The 19844-nt window shown below is 39.2% G+C and overlaps 2 protein-coding genes across 6 annotated transcripts in view; one reads left to right on the top strand and one right to left on the bottom strand.

Moving 5' to 3' along the window:
* Window positions 1-19087, bottom strand: part of itgb4 (integrin, beta 4) — a 40830-nt gene extending 21743 nt beyond the window's left edge. Inside the window, exons 1-16 of one of the 5 annotated variants that reach the window (XM_077502427.1) lie at window positions 18948-19087; window positions 13891-13999; window positions 9855-9943; window positions 9394-9476; window positions 7883-7984; window positions 7598-7802; window positions 7419-7515; window positions 3792-3963; window positions 3446-3709; window positions 2010-2099; window positions 1776-1898; window positions 1525-1692; window positions 934-1010; window positions 636-844; window positions 435-538; window positions 248-343 (exon numbers count right to left, since the gene is read on the bottom strand). In XM_077502427.1, the coding sequence (XP_077358553.1) occupies window positions 248-343; window positions 435-538; window positions 636-844; window positions 934-1010; window positions 1525-1692; window positions 1776-1898; window positions 2010-2099; window positions 3446-3709; window positions 3792-3963; window positions 7419-7515; window positions 7598-7802; window positions 7883-7984; window positions 9394-9476; window positions 9855-9930 (1866 nt within the window). In that variant the 5' untranslated portion in view covers window positions 9931-9943; window positions 13891-13999; window positions 18948-19087. Of the gene's footprint in view, window positions 1-247; window positions 344-434; window positions 539-635; window positions 845-933; window positions 1011-1524; window positions 1693-1775; window positions 1899-2009; window positions 2100-3445; window positions 3710-3791; window positions 3964-4051; window positions 4260-7418; window positions 7516-7597; window positions 7803-7882; window positions 7985-9393; window positions 9477-9854; window positions 9944-13890; window positions 14000-14388; window positions 14735-18947 lie in introns of those variants that run through there. The other 4 variants (XM_077502426.1, XM_077502425.1, XM_077502428.1 and 1 more) reach the window with 4 other exon arrangements.
* LOC144004839 (uncharacterized) lies at window positions 4384-5489 on the top strand. Its single transcript, XM_077502443.1, has 4 exons — window positions 4384-4486; window positions 4584-4613; window positions 4691-4771; window positions 4872-5489. The coding sequence occupies exons 1-4, from the start codon at window positions 4432-4434 to the stop codon at window positions 5435-5437; spliced, it is 732 nt and encodes a 243-aa protein (XP_077358569.1). The 5' UTR covers window positions 4384-4431; the 3' UTR covers window positions 5438-5489.
* Window positions 19088-19844: the final 757 nt, after the last annotated feature.

Genomic DNA, 19844 nt, shown 5'->3' with positions numbered 1-19844 from the left:
GTCAGATCTTCTACTTGGGTTAACTTAAGCCAACCTTGGGTGAAAAATTGGTTCATTTTGTAGAGAACAACCCAGAACATTGGATCGGTCCATTTTTTTTTTTTTTTTAAGTCCATAACTGGGTTACTTTTGACCCGTTTTTAAGAGTGTATGACCCACAAAGATAAAAACTGTTCGGAGATATACTGCAATCTAAATTGCTTTGCATAAGTCACCCATAGATTAAATATACATGATGTCAAAGTACCTGGAAATTTGGCTCACAGGTTGATGTCATCTCAAGACCAGATGATTGACACTGACAGAGACCGCAAACGCACTTACCACGTCCATTGCACACACCCTGAAACAAGTAGCAACGGTAAGATGTCAATTTAAGACACACGGGATGATGAATGAAATGAAAACACGAAAAGGCAGTGGTTTTAACTGACCCCCTTGCTATCCAGGCAGGTCTGGTTGTTCTTGGGACACTCACAGGCATTTCCCTCCCAGCCATCAGAACACACACAGCGGCCCATAATGCAGGAGCCACGGTCTAAAAGGAAAATAATGGTTATGCAAACTTGCTAATCGAATGTAACCTTAAAAACGAGATTTTTTTTGTTTTAAATAATCAGTTCAGGTGTTTGTACCATTGCAGAGGAAGCCTCCGAATCGCTGGCACTGGGTTCGATCATACTGGCAGTAAGGTCCTTCAAACTGGTCAGGGTTGTAGCACACACAGGTTCCGCACTCCAAGCAATCCCCACGACCCGAACAAGGTTCCGTGGATCCGGGGCCGATACACAGGCGGGTGTCGAGGGCTGAAGCACTAGCTGAGCAGTTACAGAACGTACTCAGCCTGAACCGAACGAAGACACATTGAGATAGAAGTTATTGTTAATCGGCTAAAAACAAGAAAATATATGGTGACCGTTTCCCCCCTCTCACCATCCATCATGGCACTGACACTTCCCGCACACAAGGTCTCCGTTGCCATGGCATCTGGGCGCGTTAGGGATGGCAGTCTGAAGGACAAAAGCACAATAAGAATTAGGATAAAAGGGGCAAGTCCCATCATCAGAACCATTTGAGAACTCTCGAAAGGTGAAGTCAACCCCCTTAAAAATCTTGACAATAACATGTTCTCAATATGGTATGCTGGTTAATACCGTGTTAGTCAAAAATGAGCAAAATCCAGCCGTTTTGATCAACATCAGAAGGCGGCCATTTTGCCACTCACTGTCAAGTGAAAATGTCATAAAAGTTGCTCAGATCTCAGGTAACCAATCACAGCTCAGCTTCAGAAAACAGGTGAGCTATGATTGGTCATTGCCTGAGTCCTGAGCAACTGTGATGTCATCTTCAGTCGACAGCAAGTGGCAAAATGGCCGCCCCCTGAGATGGCTCAAAACGGCTGGATTTTGCTTCATAACTCATATCCTACAAATGTAATATTAATCAGAATATCATGTTTTAGACTAGTGAGGTCACATATAACATATTATTGTCAAGAAATGTTGAAGGTTCATGTGCATCTACCTTCTCACAGTCACAAGTTGGACATAGCAGTCTTGCATTAACATTCACGGCAGCATTAAAAGTCGTAGGTTTAACTCTTATAATGCCCTCTTTTTCATCCATATCCATTTTACAGACTGGAGACTCGTCGAGCAGCCTCTGGGCTTTGAGTCGCATCTTGAATTTGCCCTGAAATCACAAGAATGAAATTGTGTGTGCTAGTACACACATATTTATATATACAAAATGCAGTTATTTTTTCAACCACTTACAATTGCGCCAGGCCTGAAATCAAAGTCACCATATTGTGCAATTTTCCCACTGGTGGACAGGAACTGAGCTTCAAAGGCTTTGGGTCTGTCCTCTGCACGAATGCTCATCTTAGAACGGATGCTCTGAAAGAATATGCACCCGTACGAGTGACTTGTTTTGTTTGCGGTTGACTGACTGCCTAGAGGAGAAGTGATAGAAAATATACTCATGTCATGCAAGAAGTATGTTTTTACCTCAAAAGCCATCTCCATGACTTGAAGGATGTTGGAGGAGTCCTCTTGGAGCAAGCCCACCTCAGCAATAGGGAAATACGTTTGGAGTTTCTGAACAAACAAACGCACTTTATTGACTTACAGTGTACAACAGGGGTGTCCAAACTACGGCCCGGGGGCCATTTGCGGCCCTCCCTCCATTTTTTAGTGGCCTGCGACATATGCTGAAAATGGCATTTGACTCAGTTCAAATAAAATAAAAACAAAAATGTTTGGAGATGGTCAAAGTAAGATGGGAGGGTGTCGAAAAACACAGGTGCTATTAAAAGTTATTTTAGTTAACTAAAACTAACGAAATAACTAAAACTAAAATTCAAAAAAGCAATTTCGTTAAAAGGATACTTCTTATTTAGCTCATTATAGCAATAAGTTAATATTTTGTCTATAATTAATTTGATACTTTCATTATTTTTCACGTACAATTAGTGCCTTTAAAAACACATTTTGCAATTTGCTGTCGACTGAAAATGACATCACAAGGGTTCAGGTAACCAATCACAGCTCACCTGTTTTCGAGGTTTGGTCATGTGATATTCACAAATGAGCTGTGATTGGTTACCTGAGCCCTTGTGGTGTCATTTTCAGTTGACAGCAAGTTGCAAAATTTGTTTTTAAAGATACTAATTGTACATGAAAAATAATGAAAATATCAAATTTATTATAGGCAAAATATTACTGTTAGACTGCCAAAAATGGCTAAATAAGTATCCATTTAATGAAATAAAGTAAAAACGAAAATGCTTTTTGAAAAACGCAAACTAGCTGAAACGACACTTTATGTTTACAAAACTAACTAAAACTATAATTATAGCAAAAATGTACTTTGTTTTAGTCTTTGGTGTGATTTTTAGTCGATTTATTTTCATATCAACCGGATTAATGATGTTTGAAACTATGTCACACAGAAGTGACGCCATCTAGCAAGAGCCAATAGAAAAACACCTTCAGATGACGTTGCTCCCATGGTGTTTTTTTTAAATATTGTGCACAAGTAATACACCTTCAAATAATAATAATAATAAAACCAATAATAATAATAATAATAATAATAATAATAATAATAATAATAATAATAATAATAAAACTAACTAAAACTAAAGAACTAAAACTTTGGTAATAAAAACCACACTGAAAACTAATAAAAACTAACTAAAATGAAAAATTCCAAAACTACAATAACCCTACTATCATATTACAAATAAATTGGTTTATATACTGTAGCATTTTTCTAAATACGCAAAAGCACAAATCAATTATTTGTAAAATTTTTAGGACTAAACACAATTTCTCTTCATAACATTATGTGGCCCTTGCGTCCGTCTGATTTTCTGTATGTGGCCCTCAAATGAAAAAGTTTGTACAACATGAGAAATATGTCAAGTCAAATAACCACCAACCTTGTAGTACGAGTAGGAATGGTTGGTGACGGCAAATACGGGAATAATGTTGTGTTTGCCGAGCAGACGGACCAGCGTGGGTATGGAGGGGTAATCTTGCTTGGTATCCTCTGTGTATTTGCCTTCGCCGTCCAGGTGGCAGAGCTCGTCGTTGCGCGGCAGGATGCCCGACAGCACGTTGGCACCGTCAGCCTCGTAGTGGAAGGCGGACTCGGTGGAGAAAACCAGAAGATGGGTGCTCTGTTCACGCCAGCCGATCTTATCCTGGGATTATACGTAGCACATTTGATTTCAGTTGGTTCTTTTGGATTCAGAAGATTTTGCATATCCGGATATGTTTTCGTACCCCGCAGACTGCAGCCTGCAAGATGGCGTCAAAGCCTCCCTCAGGAGCATCCAGGTTGCCAGAGATTCTTTCCTTTTGAAGCTCACTGGTAAAGAAGTTCAAGTCGCTGGTCAGCTTGATGACGTTTTCGAAGGAGAACGGAGGGTCACTGTTGGGCCATGGTTGGGCAAGTCTGAAGAAAACACACAAAAAAAGAATGAGAGAAATGGTATGCTATTCACCGTCAACATCCAAGGTGTTAACAGCACAATATTTCTTACTTTGTAGGCCTCATATCAGTTTGGGGCTCAATAACTTTGTCCACAAACTTTCCAAAACCAATTGTGTAGTGATGACAATAATAAATAACAAAAAAATATCAGTTTTCTTCCATCCTGTTATCAAATGCAGAATCCATGGTGTGATCATGTTTATTTCAAAGGCTTGAAAAAACACTACGAAACATTACAGTTACATACAACAACCAAAAAGAGCTCAACATATAGATTTAAATAAATAAAAATGGAGGGTGACATATTTTTCATGTTATAACTAGAACAGCTGGTGCTAATTAAAGCCAATTAGCAGCAGCTGTGATACCTTGTCACCTGCTATAAAAGCTCATGTTGTATGTTTCCTCGTCACATCTGTTACTGACGCGATGGCGACTCTTTGGCTTGTGGTTGTTCTGGCGCAAGCTGTCTTTATGGACAGAGGTAATTTTTAAAAATGTATTGTTGAAATTCACATTTGTGTTTAAGAAGCAAAACTTTCTCTCCCCAAATGCTTAAATGAATTTGTGTGTGTGTGCAGGTCTTTGTCTTCCACCTGGCGCTGCACAAGGTGAATGCAATATGTTGCTCAAAAAAGGTGCACCAGGCACAAACACTGATTAAATGTTTAAAACTTGTCTGCTACAGATATGCTTCACGATGTTTCACCGAGGTTGTTGGAACTTCTCAAATCTTTGGATGTCGTGATGAAGCAACATGCTAAACAATGTGAGGAAAACTTGGGGAAACATTGGTTTTATAGCTTATGATTACCCGGAACTTTCAACTGAACCTCAGCCTTTCATCGTTTTCTGTACATGGCCCTCAGACAAAGTTTGGGTCAGCCAGGACTACCCGGCCGGCCTCAACGTGAGCCAGGACGACTACCCGGCCGGCCTCAACGTGAGCCAGGACGACTACCCGGCGCGCCTCAACGTGAGCCAGGACGACTACCCGGCCGGCCTCAACGTGAGCCAGGACGACTACCCGGCCGGCCTCAACGTGAGCCAGGACGACTACCCGGCCGGCCTCAACGTGAGCCAGGACGACTACCCGGCCGGCCTCAACGTGAGCCAGGACGACTACCCGGCCGGCCTCAACGTGAGCCAGGACGACTACCCGGCCGGCCTCAACGTGAGCCAGGACGACTACCCGGCCGGCCTCAACGTGAGCCAGGACGACTACCCGGCCGGCCTCAACGTGAGCCAGGACGACTACCCGGCCGGCCTCAACGTGAGCCAGGACGACTACCCGGCCGGCCTCAACGTGAGCCAGGACGACTACCCGGCCGGCCTCAACGTGAGCCAGGACGACTACCCGGCCGGCCTCAACGTGAGCCAGGACGACTACCCTGTGGAGGACGATGTGCTAGATGTTGTGTCAGTGAGTATTTGACGTGTTCTTGTCATAATGGCTGAAGAATTAATAAAGACCTCAAAGTACTCAATTTCATGTAATTTCTTTTTTTTTTTTTTTTTTTAAATGGCTTTTAGCAGCATTAATGCTAATTCCTCAAACATGACTGAAATTCTAGCTCATTCTGCTCTCCAAGCACCAGCCCCTCCCACCTTGAGAAACCAAGCTGTTCGACATTGTCAGGTGTGGACCAACCCCTGCATCGCCTCTGGGCTGAATGCATGGCCACTTTCTCTCAGATCTCCATGGGCTAGTGACAAAATTAGCCTTTACCAGTGAACATTCTGTCCAAATGAAATCAGTTATCCTTCACACTTGCAATTACAATTTGCAGTTTAAAAATCCCATAAAGGTTCTGTCACTTGTGTGAACTACAAGTGAAACTTTGTGCTGAACCTGAGCAAATAGTGCTGTGGTTAATTCTGTAAGCAGCTGGTACCTGGTTCAAGACCTGAGTTTTCTTTGTCTTCTCTCTCCTCCACGATTTCTTGTAAAGTTTTGTTAAAAATGTTGAATTGGCTTGTATCAAGTTGCGTAGCCGTTCAGTGCGCAAAGGTGGAGATAAGCAGCGGGCTTACCGGGGGTGTGGCAATCACATGGGGAGAGGTGGGGGTTTTAATAAACCGGGCATTTTATTTTTGAGGGGGAGAGAAAAAAAAAAAAGCAAAACGATGATAAAATTACATAGCCATGGTGTAGAGGGTAAGATTTAATCATATATGCCTATAGTTAACTGTGGAAGGACTTAAAATGTATTCCCTTTTAAAATAAAAATTCACATATTGACTCAGTTCAGTGCTGAATGAATAATACTGAGCTCTCAAAAGTACAATGACTCCAAACACGCATCAAAATTGGTAATGAATTGGCTAAAATAGGCTAGAATTATCCATCCAGTTACTGTCGCTAATCTGAGGTCTAGCAGGGAAACCCAGACTTCCCTCTCCCCAGCCACTTAATCCAGCTCCTCCAGCAGGAACTCAAGACCAGCTGAGAGACCTAGTCTCTCCAACATGTTCTGGGTCATACCCGGGGTCTCCTACCAGTTGGACATGCCTGGAACCCCTCTCCGGGGAGATGTCTAGTTGACGACGACCAATCACACCTTACCTGTTCTCTGAACCTAAGCTGTGATTAGTTGTTACCTGACACCTGAGCAATTGTGATGTCATTTTCACCTGACAGCAAGTTGCAAAATGTCCCCCTTCATGTCAGTGTACTTATTTGACTAAATTGGGATTGACAGTTAACCTTTCATGGTTTTATCTTTGTGAAATTATTTAGAGAATATCTTATCACTTGCAGTTTGGGTCAAAAGGTTGGAAGGTGCTAAAAATTTTCGGAGACAAAGATAATGAGAGATGAAAGTGAAATGCATCACAGGTAAGAGACATTTATGTGAACATCTACCTACAACTGGTTAACAGGGTGCACAGTTTTTTTTTAAAGAATGTTTCACTGCAAAAACACATCTGCTGAATATGAGAAATACACTTGTGAAATTATCTGCCTGTGCAGTAAGATCATTTTACTTAGATTTCTTGAAATAAGAAAAATGTGTCATCTATATTAATCTTAAAATGAGCTTTAAACACTTATTCTAAGCAACAAATCAAGGAAATTAAATCTTAAAGTAAGCCATAAACACTTTTTTTAAAAGGTTAAATGGCCTTATTCCAAGTAAATGAATTTTTTTTTTTTTAAACGCATAAAACTATTTGTACTGTAAGTTGACTGTCAAACAGGGAGATGGCACCATTTTTAATTGCATTTGGTTTGATTCAGCCTGGGATCGAACGAACCCACAACCTCCGAGTCTGAGGGTAGACTACCACTAGACCACAGAGCTGGTAGCCTGTTTACTGGAAAGAGATAATGAGCTTAGTAAGTATGACAAAACCAGGAAATTGCTTACAATAAAATGCAACATCCAAGGTGTTAACAGCACAATATTTCTTACTTTGTAGGCCTCATATCAGTTTGGGGCTCAATAACTTTGTCCACAAACTTTCCAAAACCAATTGTGTAGTCATCTGACAGCTTTTTCACCAGTGAAGCTATAAGAAAAAAAATACATAAATAAATCGTCACAGAATAACAAAAGGCAACCACAGTAGAGAAGCGAGCCGAGCCGCTCACCCAGTTCCTGACCCATCCTCTTCAAGTTGTCCAAATCGTCTTCCATGGAGTTGGAGAAGTCCATAAGAATGTACAGATCCAGAGGGCCTTTGGTTGGAGCAAAGACCTCCACGTCGACCATCTTCTCTTCCCCTGGCAGAAAAGACATACTCATCTGCTGCGGGGACACCTGCGACTGCGCCCTTTGGATGTCGATCTGTTGCTTCTGCGCGTGTGGGAGGAAAATTTAGATGTTCCACCATTTCTGCATGCTATAAATGGTGAAATAATTGGAAGCCATTTTACCCTTTCAATCTTCATGCTGCTTTTGGCTGTGATCACGGCGGCAGCGCTGCAGCCATGAGCCAGAATGTTTTCATACAAGTCACAGCGAGGTCCATTAAAGGTCTAAACAAGAAAGACAACTCATTTAACTGTTAGGTTGGTTTCTCAAGAACAGCAATATTGTTCCCGGGTCAATTTGACCCAGGCTATATTTAATAATAAAAACTCATCCCAATAAACATTATTAACCACTTTCAATATTTCAAATGAGCCATTTTTCACTAGTTTGATGATGAAATATTATTTGCAATACTTATGGTTCAAAATGGGTCAATTTGACCCGGGCTAATGTTGAATATTCTCAAAGCATTCATATAAACATTTACATTTTAAATTGAAAATGTCAACATGAACAATTTTAATTGCCTGTTGATTTCATAATAAAAAACAATTATCTTTTTCATTCTTACCATGGGTCAATCTGACCCACAATATTTAACATTCAAAAACCAACAAAATAAAGATTGTTGTAGCTTAGTATTCACTCTTTTCTTAGAACATATGTCGAAATTATTCATTTCTTATAGGTTGTTGATGTGAAATTTCATAGCAAAGAAACTATATGGTGGGTCATTTTGACCCGGTATATCATCACTGTTCCGAAAGAATCCAGATAAACATTGTTACAGTTCCTTATTAACTGTTTCAATTGCAAATATGTCGAAATGAACCGTTTTTTGTTTTGTTTTGTTTTTTCCAATTGTCTGTTGCTACCAATTTGACAGTAAACATTTGTTCTTTAACTTAAAAGTGGGTCATTTTGACCCACAACGTAAGAGGAGGGATAAACAAGAGTGAGCAAGAATTGTTTTTGTGAGTGCTATATTTGTGAACCCTGGACAGAAGTTACAGATTATAAACTACTTATTGAACGATTTCAACACCAACACAATTTATAACATCATGGGCTCCATTTTATTTTTTGGTCGCGCATCTGCGCTGTGGCACAAATGTCGGCAGATCCTTGCCAATTTAGCAGACTGTTGTCCACCATGGCCGGGGCAGCAGAGGGATTAACCTTGACATACCGGCTCGAGTGACGTTTTAGTGGGAAAAAGTCTGTTCAGACCACGTCTAAGCGCTGGCGCAGGGTAGACAGCTGGTCTAACGTGATGTGAAATGGGGCATCAAATAATAATTGAATGGTAATCAGTTCAGGGTTAATCAAATAAATTAGTTATTTAAGTAAAATTTAATTCAATGTTGAATAATTTTGGACCCCTTTCACTTTTTTTTTCCCCACAGGATTCAGATCAGTGCTCCTCAGAAAAGTCCAGGTTCTGTTTACAGCCAGTCGCTCAATCCAAGTGCCTATAGAACAGTGGCCGATTATGTTCAGCTACCATCTATGACTCAGAATAATAGTCGCCAACAAGGGGTGGAAAAAAAGAATATTTGTAGGAATGCCAAAGCACTAAATTTTTGGCTAAATGTGAAGTCCGTTCTTTTATGTTCCCATTTTAAGCTCTGACCTCATCAGGACAGTAGGCGCAGCCTTTTCCCGCCTGCAGGCATTCCGAGCAGGTTTTGGACCTGATGGCAAAGCAATAGTTGGCTGTGGAGGACAGAGGGAAATTCAGGAGGGGAGATGAGAGAAAGAAAGAGAGAATAAAACATACCAAACGTTAAACAGTTACACACAGCACACAAAATCTGGCTTCCATTGAAAGAATTTCTTGTCATTAATCTCACCAGTCTGTACTAGATATGAATATTTATTGTTGTTTAAATTACAACTTCTCTAGTAACTGTTTCATTTTTGTGAATTCCGAAGGGACAATTTACAGCAATCCAGAGGGCTCAATCAAGTGTGCTACTATATGTTGAAATGAAATTCTAATGGAACTTCGAAAGTCATACAGAGTGTCAGAGACGAGTACAAGTTGCTCAAGTGTACAGCCGAACTGAAGACATAATAGCTGCGGTCATGTACCTTCAGTGTACGAGCAGCTCATAAGGATGAGCAAAAGCCCAAGGCCCACTGAGAGATGCAACTTCCATCTCCCCATCGCCTTCCTGCACCTGAAACACAAACACACGCATAGTTACAATAGACTACACTACAAGTAAACAACCTTGCTTGCTTGCTAGGTAACGCTAAACAATGTTAAACAGCTTGAGCAAAAAATCCGAGAAAGGTATCACTTGAACCACCTGCACTTTCCCTTGGTCAAGGCCAAGCAAAAGTAAATAGAACCTGATACGCAGACTGGCATTTACACAGTATCACATTCATCTAAGATGTAAAGAATATTTTCACACTAATAGTAACAAACCATGTGGATAAACTCCCAAGCAACCCAAGCCTGAAAATTGAAACTGTTTTTCTTAGGAACATTTAGTTGATTAAAAAGTCCATCGACTTTAATTCTCAACTTGCCCTCTAGCCTTTTTCTCTTCATACCTTCATGTTGGCAGCTAAGTAATGACATGTTTTACACAGTTGGTGTGATATGTGCGACAGGAAGGGGCAAATACAGGGTGGGGTGTGGAAATACCCCAGCATGCCTTGTTCAGTCCTCACTTCGTAAACACGCATTAAATATATGCTGGAATCATAGCTCGAAGAAGTGAACAAAGCAGACAGTGTGGCTTGAAAATTGAAATATCTCCACGCTAATCCACTGTGTGTGGGCAGCAAGGTTGTAATAGTTTTTGATTTTTCATTGTAGTATTTAGTTGTGACTTAAAAAAAAAAATGGAATGGAAAAGGCTTATGAGGTGGCATCCGTATATTATCGTTTCCGAGGTGCGAGCTGATATACATAAATATCTGCTCCAGCGTTACACAGAGGAGTTTTTCACCTAGAGTGTCTAGTTACTAGAATGCTAGCTTTAATTAGCTTTTAGTGTTTTAAAAAATATAATTGTATTAGTTATTATTATTATTATATTATATTATATTATTTCAAAAAACATGCTTCATTTTAGGTTGTTTTTATTATTTTTAGAAATATATTTTGTCTTTGTTTTTTTTTTAAGTATGAGTGCAAAATTTTAAAGATACAGTGTGTATTATTTAGGGCCACCTAGTGGTGAACTAATAGAATACAGCTACGGTGTCTCAGCGTGACCACATTTCACAAGGCTACCAGCAATTACTACCGATGATTATTTGGCGAGCAGCCCGGTGAGCATGATTGGCTGGCAACAACCATAACTGGAGTGGCTAACAAGGGCAGCTAGCAAGAACTAGCTGGAGTAGCTAACAAAAGCAGCTAGCGGGAGAAGCTAGCAAAATCTAGCGAGAGTAAAGCAGAGGGAGACGAGCATCAGGAGCCCGAATCACGGGACTCAGCGACGACCACATGCAAGTTCTTCTCCTTCGGGTATCCGAAGCAGAAAGATGGCAGCGAAACATGTCAGGAGCGGCGTAACCTATGTAATATAATTAGCAACTACTAGACCCATGATTATTAAAAAAGTACATTGATGTGATAGAACTTTTTTTTTGCATATTAAAAAAATTAATGTTGGGATTTTAAGATGAATTAATCATTAGTTCACCATTACATGGAGCTAAAATAATACACACTGTTCCTTAAAATGTAAAAATAAAAAACAGTCACGTTGAGTATTGCTTAATAAAGTAAAGCAAGCCACAATTCTCAAACAACACTTCCACTTTAGAGCCGAACATACATGTAAAATTGTTTTCTGAACATAATTTCAGTTAGTTTCTCGTTTCTAAAAGAACTCTGGTTTGTATTTTATTTTGTTAACGAATGTTTTTTCTTCTTCCAAGTATAGCTCATTTTCATTTAGAAAACACTCCACACCACAAATGACAAGAAATGAACATTACAGAAAATAAAAGAAAGACCATTTGCTGTGGGATGATTTACAATTTTTTTCAAGAAAGAATTTCTCCTCAAGGTGAGAGGACAAGTTAAAAAACGCAGCCAGAAAAGACATGGGAAAAGACACCTTTAACACATCCCTGTGAGTGCCAGATGACCACTGGGATGTGCGTGCGTGTGTATGTATCACATAAATCACTGAGCACGAAAGGTCTGGGCAGACACACCGGCTTCTTTCCTACAAAACATAACCATCAATCACAGAAATATGTGCTGAAAAAGTCTTAAAGATGGCAGATGTTTAGGCCGCTAGCGGTCATTTTGGTAAATGGTGTAAATAAGTAGAGTGAGCGACTTTGTTGTCCCACAGTCAAAAACAAGCCTACCAGGTGAGACACATGGGAGGGGTCTCGTCTGACCCCGCCATGACATGCCACAAGTGTTTGTGTCAAGTCTGGTTGGAAATCTGGAATTGACGACAAGCTAAGTGATCTGAAAACTGAAAACAAAAGATGAGCCGGAAACTATTTCTGTGTAACTACCTGGAAGAACCCCAAAGCAATCCGAAACACAATATTTGGCATTATTTTAGCTTTCGTTCATGAAGCTTCATGAAGCTTCGTTTTCCCATCACTACTTTATATGTTTGCCTCTGGAAAAGGTATCTTGGAATCCAATAATTATTAGCGAACAAAATTCACTGATTGTCAACATTTTTATCAAGCTGGATCATAGAGAATTTGTTTGCAAATGTACGTTTGATTCATTTGATTAATTTTCTATGGAATCTGGGTGGGATGAACATTTTCTAGTTCCCCTTATCGGAAAGTTTGGAAAACAGATTAGGCAGATGAGATGAATAAATGAAAATTGTCACATTATGAACAGAAATTGACTTTGATTGCACTCTTATTTTGTAATGTTATTGCAATTATGGCTGTCTTTAATTTGATCTGCTAGCTAGTGAATCTCATCGTGTGGTATACGATAGTGATGTGTTGGTCGCGAATGAGCCGGTAGGAAGAGATCTTTGAAGTGAACCATGAGAGCCGGCACCCTCCCTCGAGATCCGGCTCCGTCATTTTCCCTCGCTCTCTCTCTCTCTCTACCTATGTCGCTCTCTCATTTTCACGTGTCTGAAGTGAGGTATGGCAGTGTCTCAGCTGCTGTGCTCAGATAGGGAGGTGGGGAGGCGGATTGGGAGAGGTGGTCACTGCACATGCTCCGCCTCGTCTGCGCAGCCGCAGACAGAGAGAGACAGGAGGAGGAGAAAACAGGAGAGGAAAGGACGACACACAAACGCAGTTTGTACAAGATGAGCTGAAAACGCAGTAACATTTGGAGACATTTTAATTGGTTATCAGCCCGTCCAAGTTTATATGTTTATTTTATTTATTTATTTTTTAATGCAAATTTAAAATGAAGCAAGGTCTTTTATCCTGGACCGGGTGAGTAGCTAATGTTTATTTTGAACACTGCTGCTGTTGCAGTTAAATTACTACTCACTATTTTTGTTATTTCATTGTTGTTGGTTGATGTTTTAATTTTGTGTCTTGTTTATTGTATGGACCCTATTAATTTGTTCAATAAAATGAGAAAGAAACATTTTCTTGATAATTGATAATTGTTATTTGTACTCAGTAGAGTGCAATATTTAGTTCACCAAGTCATTTATCAAAATGTATGGTAAATTTGTCGTAAATATTTAAAAGAAGAGCTAAAGTTAAAAGAGCCGTTTGAGAGCTAAAAAGAGCCGGCTCTTTTCACTGAGCCAATCCAAATGCACCGGCTCACCGAAAAGAGCCGAAAATCCCATCACCAGTATACGAATATGCAGGTGCACGAGGGCGCCCTCTAGTGGTATGCAAAAAAATCACCGACTTAAATGTTTTAAGTTGTGCATGTTACCGTGCTTGCAAATTTTGTTTTGTTTTTAATAGTGCTGTATGTAGTGAATGTATTTAACTTGATGGTACCAGTGAGCTAGAAATGACAAAATTATTTTCAAAACTCCGAGTTATGAAGATCCTATCAGTGTATGACTGCCAGGTTGCAAAACACACACTTAACCACCAGTCACTTGACCATTTGATCACACACACAAACAAGGAGTATAATCAGCAGGTGAATAGCAGTGAAAAATGTAGGATGATTTGAACGCCAACAAACCTGTTCCTGATCCCACACCAGTCCGAGTCCAAAAGTCCAACAATAATTAAAGACACTAAATCCTGTTTGGCATCTGCAATCCAACAGTTTGGAGAATGTTTGTATCCACCTGCAGTGAAAAGTAAAAATCAGCAAATCCTAGGACCAAAAAAAAAAAAAAAAGATTGCACCCAAAAAAGTAAAAACTTCAATTCCTGACTTTTGCTTCTTCTCTTGTAGACTCTGTTCTGGTCAAATATTGACCCAATTGCCCATTAACGCTGAGAAGTGTGCGAGCTAAGAGATTCAGAGCGACTGACTGAATGTGACTTTGTGTGCAGTGACTTGATCCCTCCTATAACTTCAGCGCACGCACTCACATGCACACGCACTCCCTTATCCAGGTGAGTAGCAATGACACAGAGGGTTAACTCCTTTCCCGAATCTCGATCCCGTCCACACCCTGTTCGAAGTTATAAGCTCCACACCTCTGCCACATTCCACTCCGACAGCCGTTACCTGTGTGGGCTTGAGCGTGGGGGCCAGGCCCCTCCTTCCGTGGCCTCCTCCCAAGCTCTTGGGAGTGGCACATGGAGCAGAACTCTGCCTTCAGGCTGCAAGGGAAAATTACGCCAATGTTGTGTTCACACAAAATGTGCCCTCATCCTGATGGCCGTGGCCTTGGTCAAATATTTGATATGAACGCAGCCTCATAACTGGACTTGTTTCTGGAGCACGTGCGCAACAGAGGTGCCCGCGTGGCACAGAACAATCCTCAAGTGTTCCACATTCACAAAAGACGCTTAGAAAGCTCAGTGGACGTGTTTTTGTAAAGGGGCTGGATTAGACTGTGGCAACCAGAAGTAAAGATTTAAACAGTGTATTAACAACAGACCAAAAAAAATGAGCAGATTTTCCCTTTAAAAATTGAGTTAGTTGACTGCAATCAATGTCTGATCAATTTGGAGAATGACCAATTTTTGCCTATATTGCTTTAGACTTCTACAAGTACATAGTGGATGTAAAAATAAATAAATAAATAAATAAATAAATAAAAATAATAAAATCAATGATTTATAGCGCATTATTACAAAATATAATTCAATATGCTTCACATCCTGTAATTTAAAGTACAATATTTAAAAACTTAAGAGTTTAGAAATTTAAAAGCAATGTAAAGAAATAAAAACAAGCTACTAAACTTACTAAAAGTGTACAATGCAAGAACAAGATTTTAAAATCTGATTTTAAAAATAAAAATAATATATAAAATAATAATAATAATAATAATAATAATAATAATAATAATAAAGAATTGGAAAGACCTTAATTACAGACAGGAATTACAGGAATATAATCATTTACACATTATTTGTATGTTTTTGATTCATTCATATTATTCACTCTGATAATAAAGACGACCAGAAAATCGGGGGACCATATTAGACACAAGTATAGAGAAAAATTGCTTTTTAAGGATGACTTTTTTGGGGGGCGTATGATACACAGGTAGGTGTTATTCACAGGAATTTACGGTAAACAAACCATTACTATACAAAAACCCGATATAACTGCACACAACTGTGCTATGAACATCTTGTACGTCATCTGGAGCAGTTCAGAGTCATTATTTATTTATCACTATTTACCTAATACAATGACTACAAAATAAACCATGTAAATAAAACAATCACAAAAGATGTTGATTATTAAACATATTACAGATATATTTTGACAGTCATAGCTGTCTGTCAGTAACAAGTTTTCCTTTGACTAGTCAATCCGAGGACAGAAAAATGTGTTATTGTGGGTCAGTTTGGCTGGTATTTTGAGGACAAATTTGAAATCTGATTTTTTTGCTTTTGCTAATACTTGAAATTGCACCGTCCTACTGAGTCTCAAGGCCCTATAGGCAGATTACATTGTCACATGACAACATCTGACTGAATATCCACATTTAAGTTGTTATGATTAGCATCTCTAGATGGATTGTGGATTGGATTTAAGGACATTGATGAGACGTAAAAAACAGAAAGACTTTTTGGGGGCACCAAACATTCTGGAGGATCTCTCAACATCAATACAGCAAATAATAAAAACTACAATTATGTCGAGCACCCGTCATAGACCCTTTGAATCAACAATATATCAACAAAAAAAGGTGAATTCTTGCATCTTTTTGGTGGCAAAGTACTCAATTCAGGGAGTGTGACACACCAGCACATTACATGTTTGAACAAACCCCCAAAAGTGACAAAGCATGCAGTAATCACGATTGGAGCAATCTGTCCTCTTTATCATATTTGTTGAAACAAAGCTTAGAGTTATCTGGAGAATGAAGCGATAGTGATGTGAATCATTTGCTGTCTCCCTCTGGCAATAAACAACTGCTATTGTGAAACCACTTCTGTCCGTTACATCCAATTAGCGCTTTAAATGAGGTGTGGTAAGAAACACGCTAATTCCAGTAAGTTAATTAATTAAACTAGCTAATTACCGGTAATTTATAAAAAAAATTAAAAAAAAATCTCCAAAATTACTTCAGTACTCACCACAGCCACAAGAACACAGTCACTTTTTTCTGCTATATGCCATTGACATACAGATCTTCATTTCTTTTGTACATCAATAGGTAAACATGCTGCTCACACTTGGTGTTAGACGTGCCTGAGAATTGAAACATAGACTGATACTGTATCTTATAAAGTCTGGGACTCTTACATATACTGTACATACAATACAGTATAAATACACCAAATTGAAATGAACCTTTGCGCCCATTGAGCTACAAACCAACAATGGGTGGTACATTCCAATGTACTAGGGGTGTGAATTGCCTAGTACCTGACGATTCGATTCGTATCACGATTCACAGGTCACGATTCGATTCGATACCGATTAATCCCGATACGAATTTATAAGTCGATTGTTGCGATTTTTTTCCATTCAAATTTAGAAAATACTAATCAGTAAGCTTGTAGAGTGTAAGATTTATATGAAAATGTATTATTTATTTATCTGAAATTTCAGTCTTATAGAGGTTGTAATTTGTTTCATGTTTGAACAGCATTGAAATAAAATATTAAGGCTTAATGTTCCGTTCATATAACATTGTTCCATGCTTAAGGTGTGAATCCTTAAATAAAAAAAATAAAAATAAAATAAAATAAAATAAATAAATAAATAAAAAAAATCGATTTTGCCGATTATTGAATCGATTCGAGAATCTGCGATGTAGTATCGCGATATATCGCCGAATCGATTTTTTATTTTTTTTTAACACCCTTACAATGTACGTTGTCTCTGAACAAGACCAGAAGTTTCTTGTTCGAAGGCCAACCACAGTGAAATGAATCATCAGTGTATGAACAAGTTTGTGATTGCAAAATTACATATTTGTTTAATTGACTAACTATTTCACCCTAATCACTTGTCAGGAAGTACCACAGTCATGGTTGTTCTGTGTAAACAAATTGCACATTTCCGCCTTTTTGGAAAACATCGTTGCGTGTTCTCACAAGAACTTAACTGTAGTAGTTGACAGTGGCCTACTCATAACATCCAAAGATTTAAGGAGAAAATAAGCCTCTATTCAGAAAACATAATATTTAATTGTTACAGTCAATCTGAAATCATTTGATTTTGGGAGGCTTGTTTCTGTACCATACAAATAAAAAGTACATCTTTCATTACCATGACGACCTGAGACAAAGCTACGCTGCCATGAAGGCTAAGGCTCAAGACGTGCCAAATTTCCAGACCATATATTTATATTTAGCTTTTCCAACCACTACAGTGGACAGCTGCTAGTCGCAGTCTTGCCAGTTGCTAGCAAGAAACCTGGCTACTAGAGACAGTGTCTAGCTGCTAGTCGCTGTGATGCTACTCACTAGCAAAACTCTGTCAAATAGCGACAGCGTCTAGCTTCTCCTCCCTGTATTGCTAGTCACTAGCAAGAAATTGGACAACCAGCGACCGCTTCTAACGGCTAGTCGCTATCTTGACAGTCACTAGCAAGAAATATGGCAACTAGCGACAACGTCTAGCCCCTTGTCGCTGCCTTGCTTGTCAAGCAAAAAAATCTAGCAACTAGCGATAACGTCTACCTTTTAGTCGCTAGCAGGAAAATCTGGCAACTAGCGACAGCGTCTAGCTGCGAGTCGCTATCTTGCTAGTCACTAGCAAAAAAAAGATGGCAACTTTTAATGGTGTCATTGAAAACAGAAACTGTTTACCAACACACCAGGTAAAATTAGCTAAATTGTGATGATAGAATTCTATAAATTCACTATGGCTCGTTTTCTTTGACTTGTTCCATTTACAGGTTACTGGTTGTTTAATTTCACACTTGCCAAACAGACAAGCGCTCCAGAAGCACAACTGTTGTCCATTTTTAATAATACATCTTTAAATTTTAACAACACATTTTACATTGATCTTGACCATGGGATCACATAAAACAATCGTTGGTCACAACTTCACAAGTTATCCCTTCAAATGTAACCGTACCCACTTTTATGCAATCCCACACATGATTTAAAACTACGGCTTTCTGACACATGTGGGAAGCAGTGGGATAACCCAGCTGAGGTGACAGCAGCCTTTTCTTCTCCCACTGTACATACCACAATGGCCAGTGTGAACAGTGGCATACTAAGTCCTGCCCCTAGCAACCAGATCGGGTTTACTACAAAAGTGAACTTCTTCCTCAGGGGGAGTAACATTCTGCAGAGCTATTCATCTCCCTCCTCCTCCTGTTTTCTTACAGCTGATAGTTTGGTTGTAGTGCTGGTCTAAACAGCAGTCTCATTGAAGAGGAACTAAAAGGTAGAAAATGTATGTAAAAGTCTCACTGTCAAGGAAATGGATTTACTCTTGAATGTATACAGTATCTAACTTAAACACCTTCTAATTGATCTTGAATGAGTCTTTAATACCTCAGCAGAAACACAAAAAACCTTAAAAGTAAATTGAACTGCAAACTACTCAAGTGCACTATTACAAACATATCTATTAGCCATAGTTACAAGTATATAAGCTCTGAAAACATGTACAATGTGCCTTTAAATGTTACTTACCGAGAACAAGATGTTGTCCTGGTGAAGTGGAAGCATGAAGGTCCACGGGGCTGCCGCCTTCAAACAAGCTCCTGGAAAATTGGTAGTTTTACAAGAGCCAGTTATCTCTCCGCTTGCACGCTCAGTGTGAGCCCGGTCTGAAAGCTCCTCGCCAATTTACATGACAAAAAAAAAAAAAAAAAAAAAAAAACTAACTGTGGCTGCTTTTGGGTCACTGAATTAATTCAGGAATGAATACAGTACACCACTCAATTCACCCACCCCAAAATGATTGCATTAGCTGCAGAGGACCAAGTCAGTGACATTTTTGGAAAAGGGGCAAAAAAATAAAAAAATAAAAAAATAAAAAATAAAAAAAAAAGTATGAGGATACGTTTTTAACAAAAAAATTAAAGTTGACATAAACATCCAAATCCTATACGAGTGTAATGCTTGTATTGGTAGCAGTCAAGCACAGGTGATGCCATGTACCCAAATTAAATTCAGTTTAGGGCCACGAAAAGGCTTGGCCCAGCACTACTAAAAACACAACTAATTACCAAACGTGTTGGATCGATCTACTTGCCACCACGTGCTGCTATTTGTTTGCCCATGTGACTAAGATTCCGCCTGTATCTGTCTGATTAGCTAACCAGTAACTAATAGCCAATGTCTGAATCTTATCAGTTTTCAGAATTTCAGTTACATAACTGCGCACGCTCATAAAAGAACACTACAGTAACTAAAAGGAGTGAATTTAGCCACATTCATTTTAATGCTATCAGAAAAAATGGCAACACATCAAATGCCGGATGTGATTCTGGAAAAAGAACAGTATATAGTAAAGAACACATTTTATAACTTGTTTATCACGAGACCAAACCCATATTTGCTATCTGACTGTAAGAAAGGTAACAT

Source organism: Festucalex cinctus, chromosome 17 (assembly GCF_051991245.1).
Source record: "Festucalex cinctus isolate MCC-2025b chromosome 17, RoL_Fcin_1.0, whole genome shotgun sequence".
NCBI classification, from domain to species: domain Eukaryota; kingdom Metazoa; phylum Chordata; class Actinopteri; order Syngnathiformes; family Syngnathidae; genus Festucalex; species Festucalex cinctus.
The sequence above is the reverse complement of the archived record's forward strand: the minus strand, read 5'-3'. Positions and strand labels throughout refer to the sequence as shown.

Excerpts from the sequence above, each read along its gene's own strand:
- LOC144004839 (XM_077502443.1), top strand. The coding sequence starts at position 4,432 with ATGGCGACTCTTTGGCTTGTGGTTGTTCTGGCGCAAGCTGTCTTTATG. Across the intron at positions 4,487-4,583 it reads AGCTGTCTTTATGGACAGAG|GTCTTTGTCTTCCACCTGGC; the intron begins GTAATTTTTAAA and ends GTGTGTGTGCAG. Across the intron at positions 4,614-4,690 it reads TCCACCTGGCGCTGCACAAG|ATATGCTTCACGATGTTTCA; the intron begins GTGAATGCAATA and ends TGTCTGCTACAG.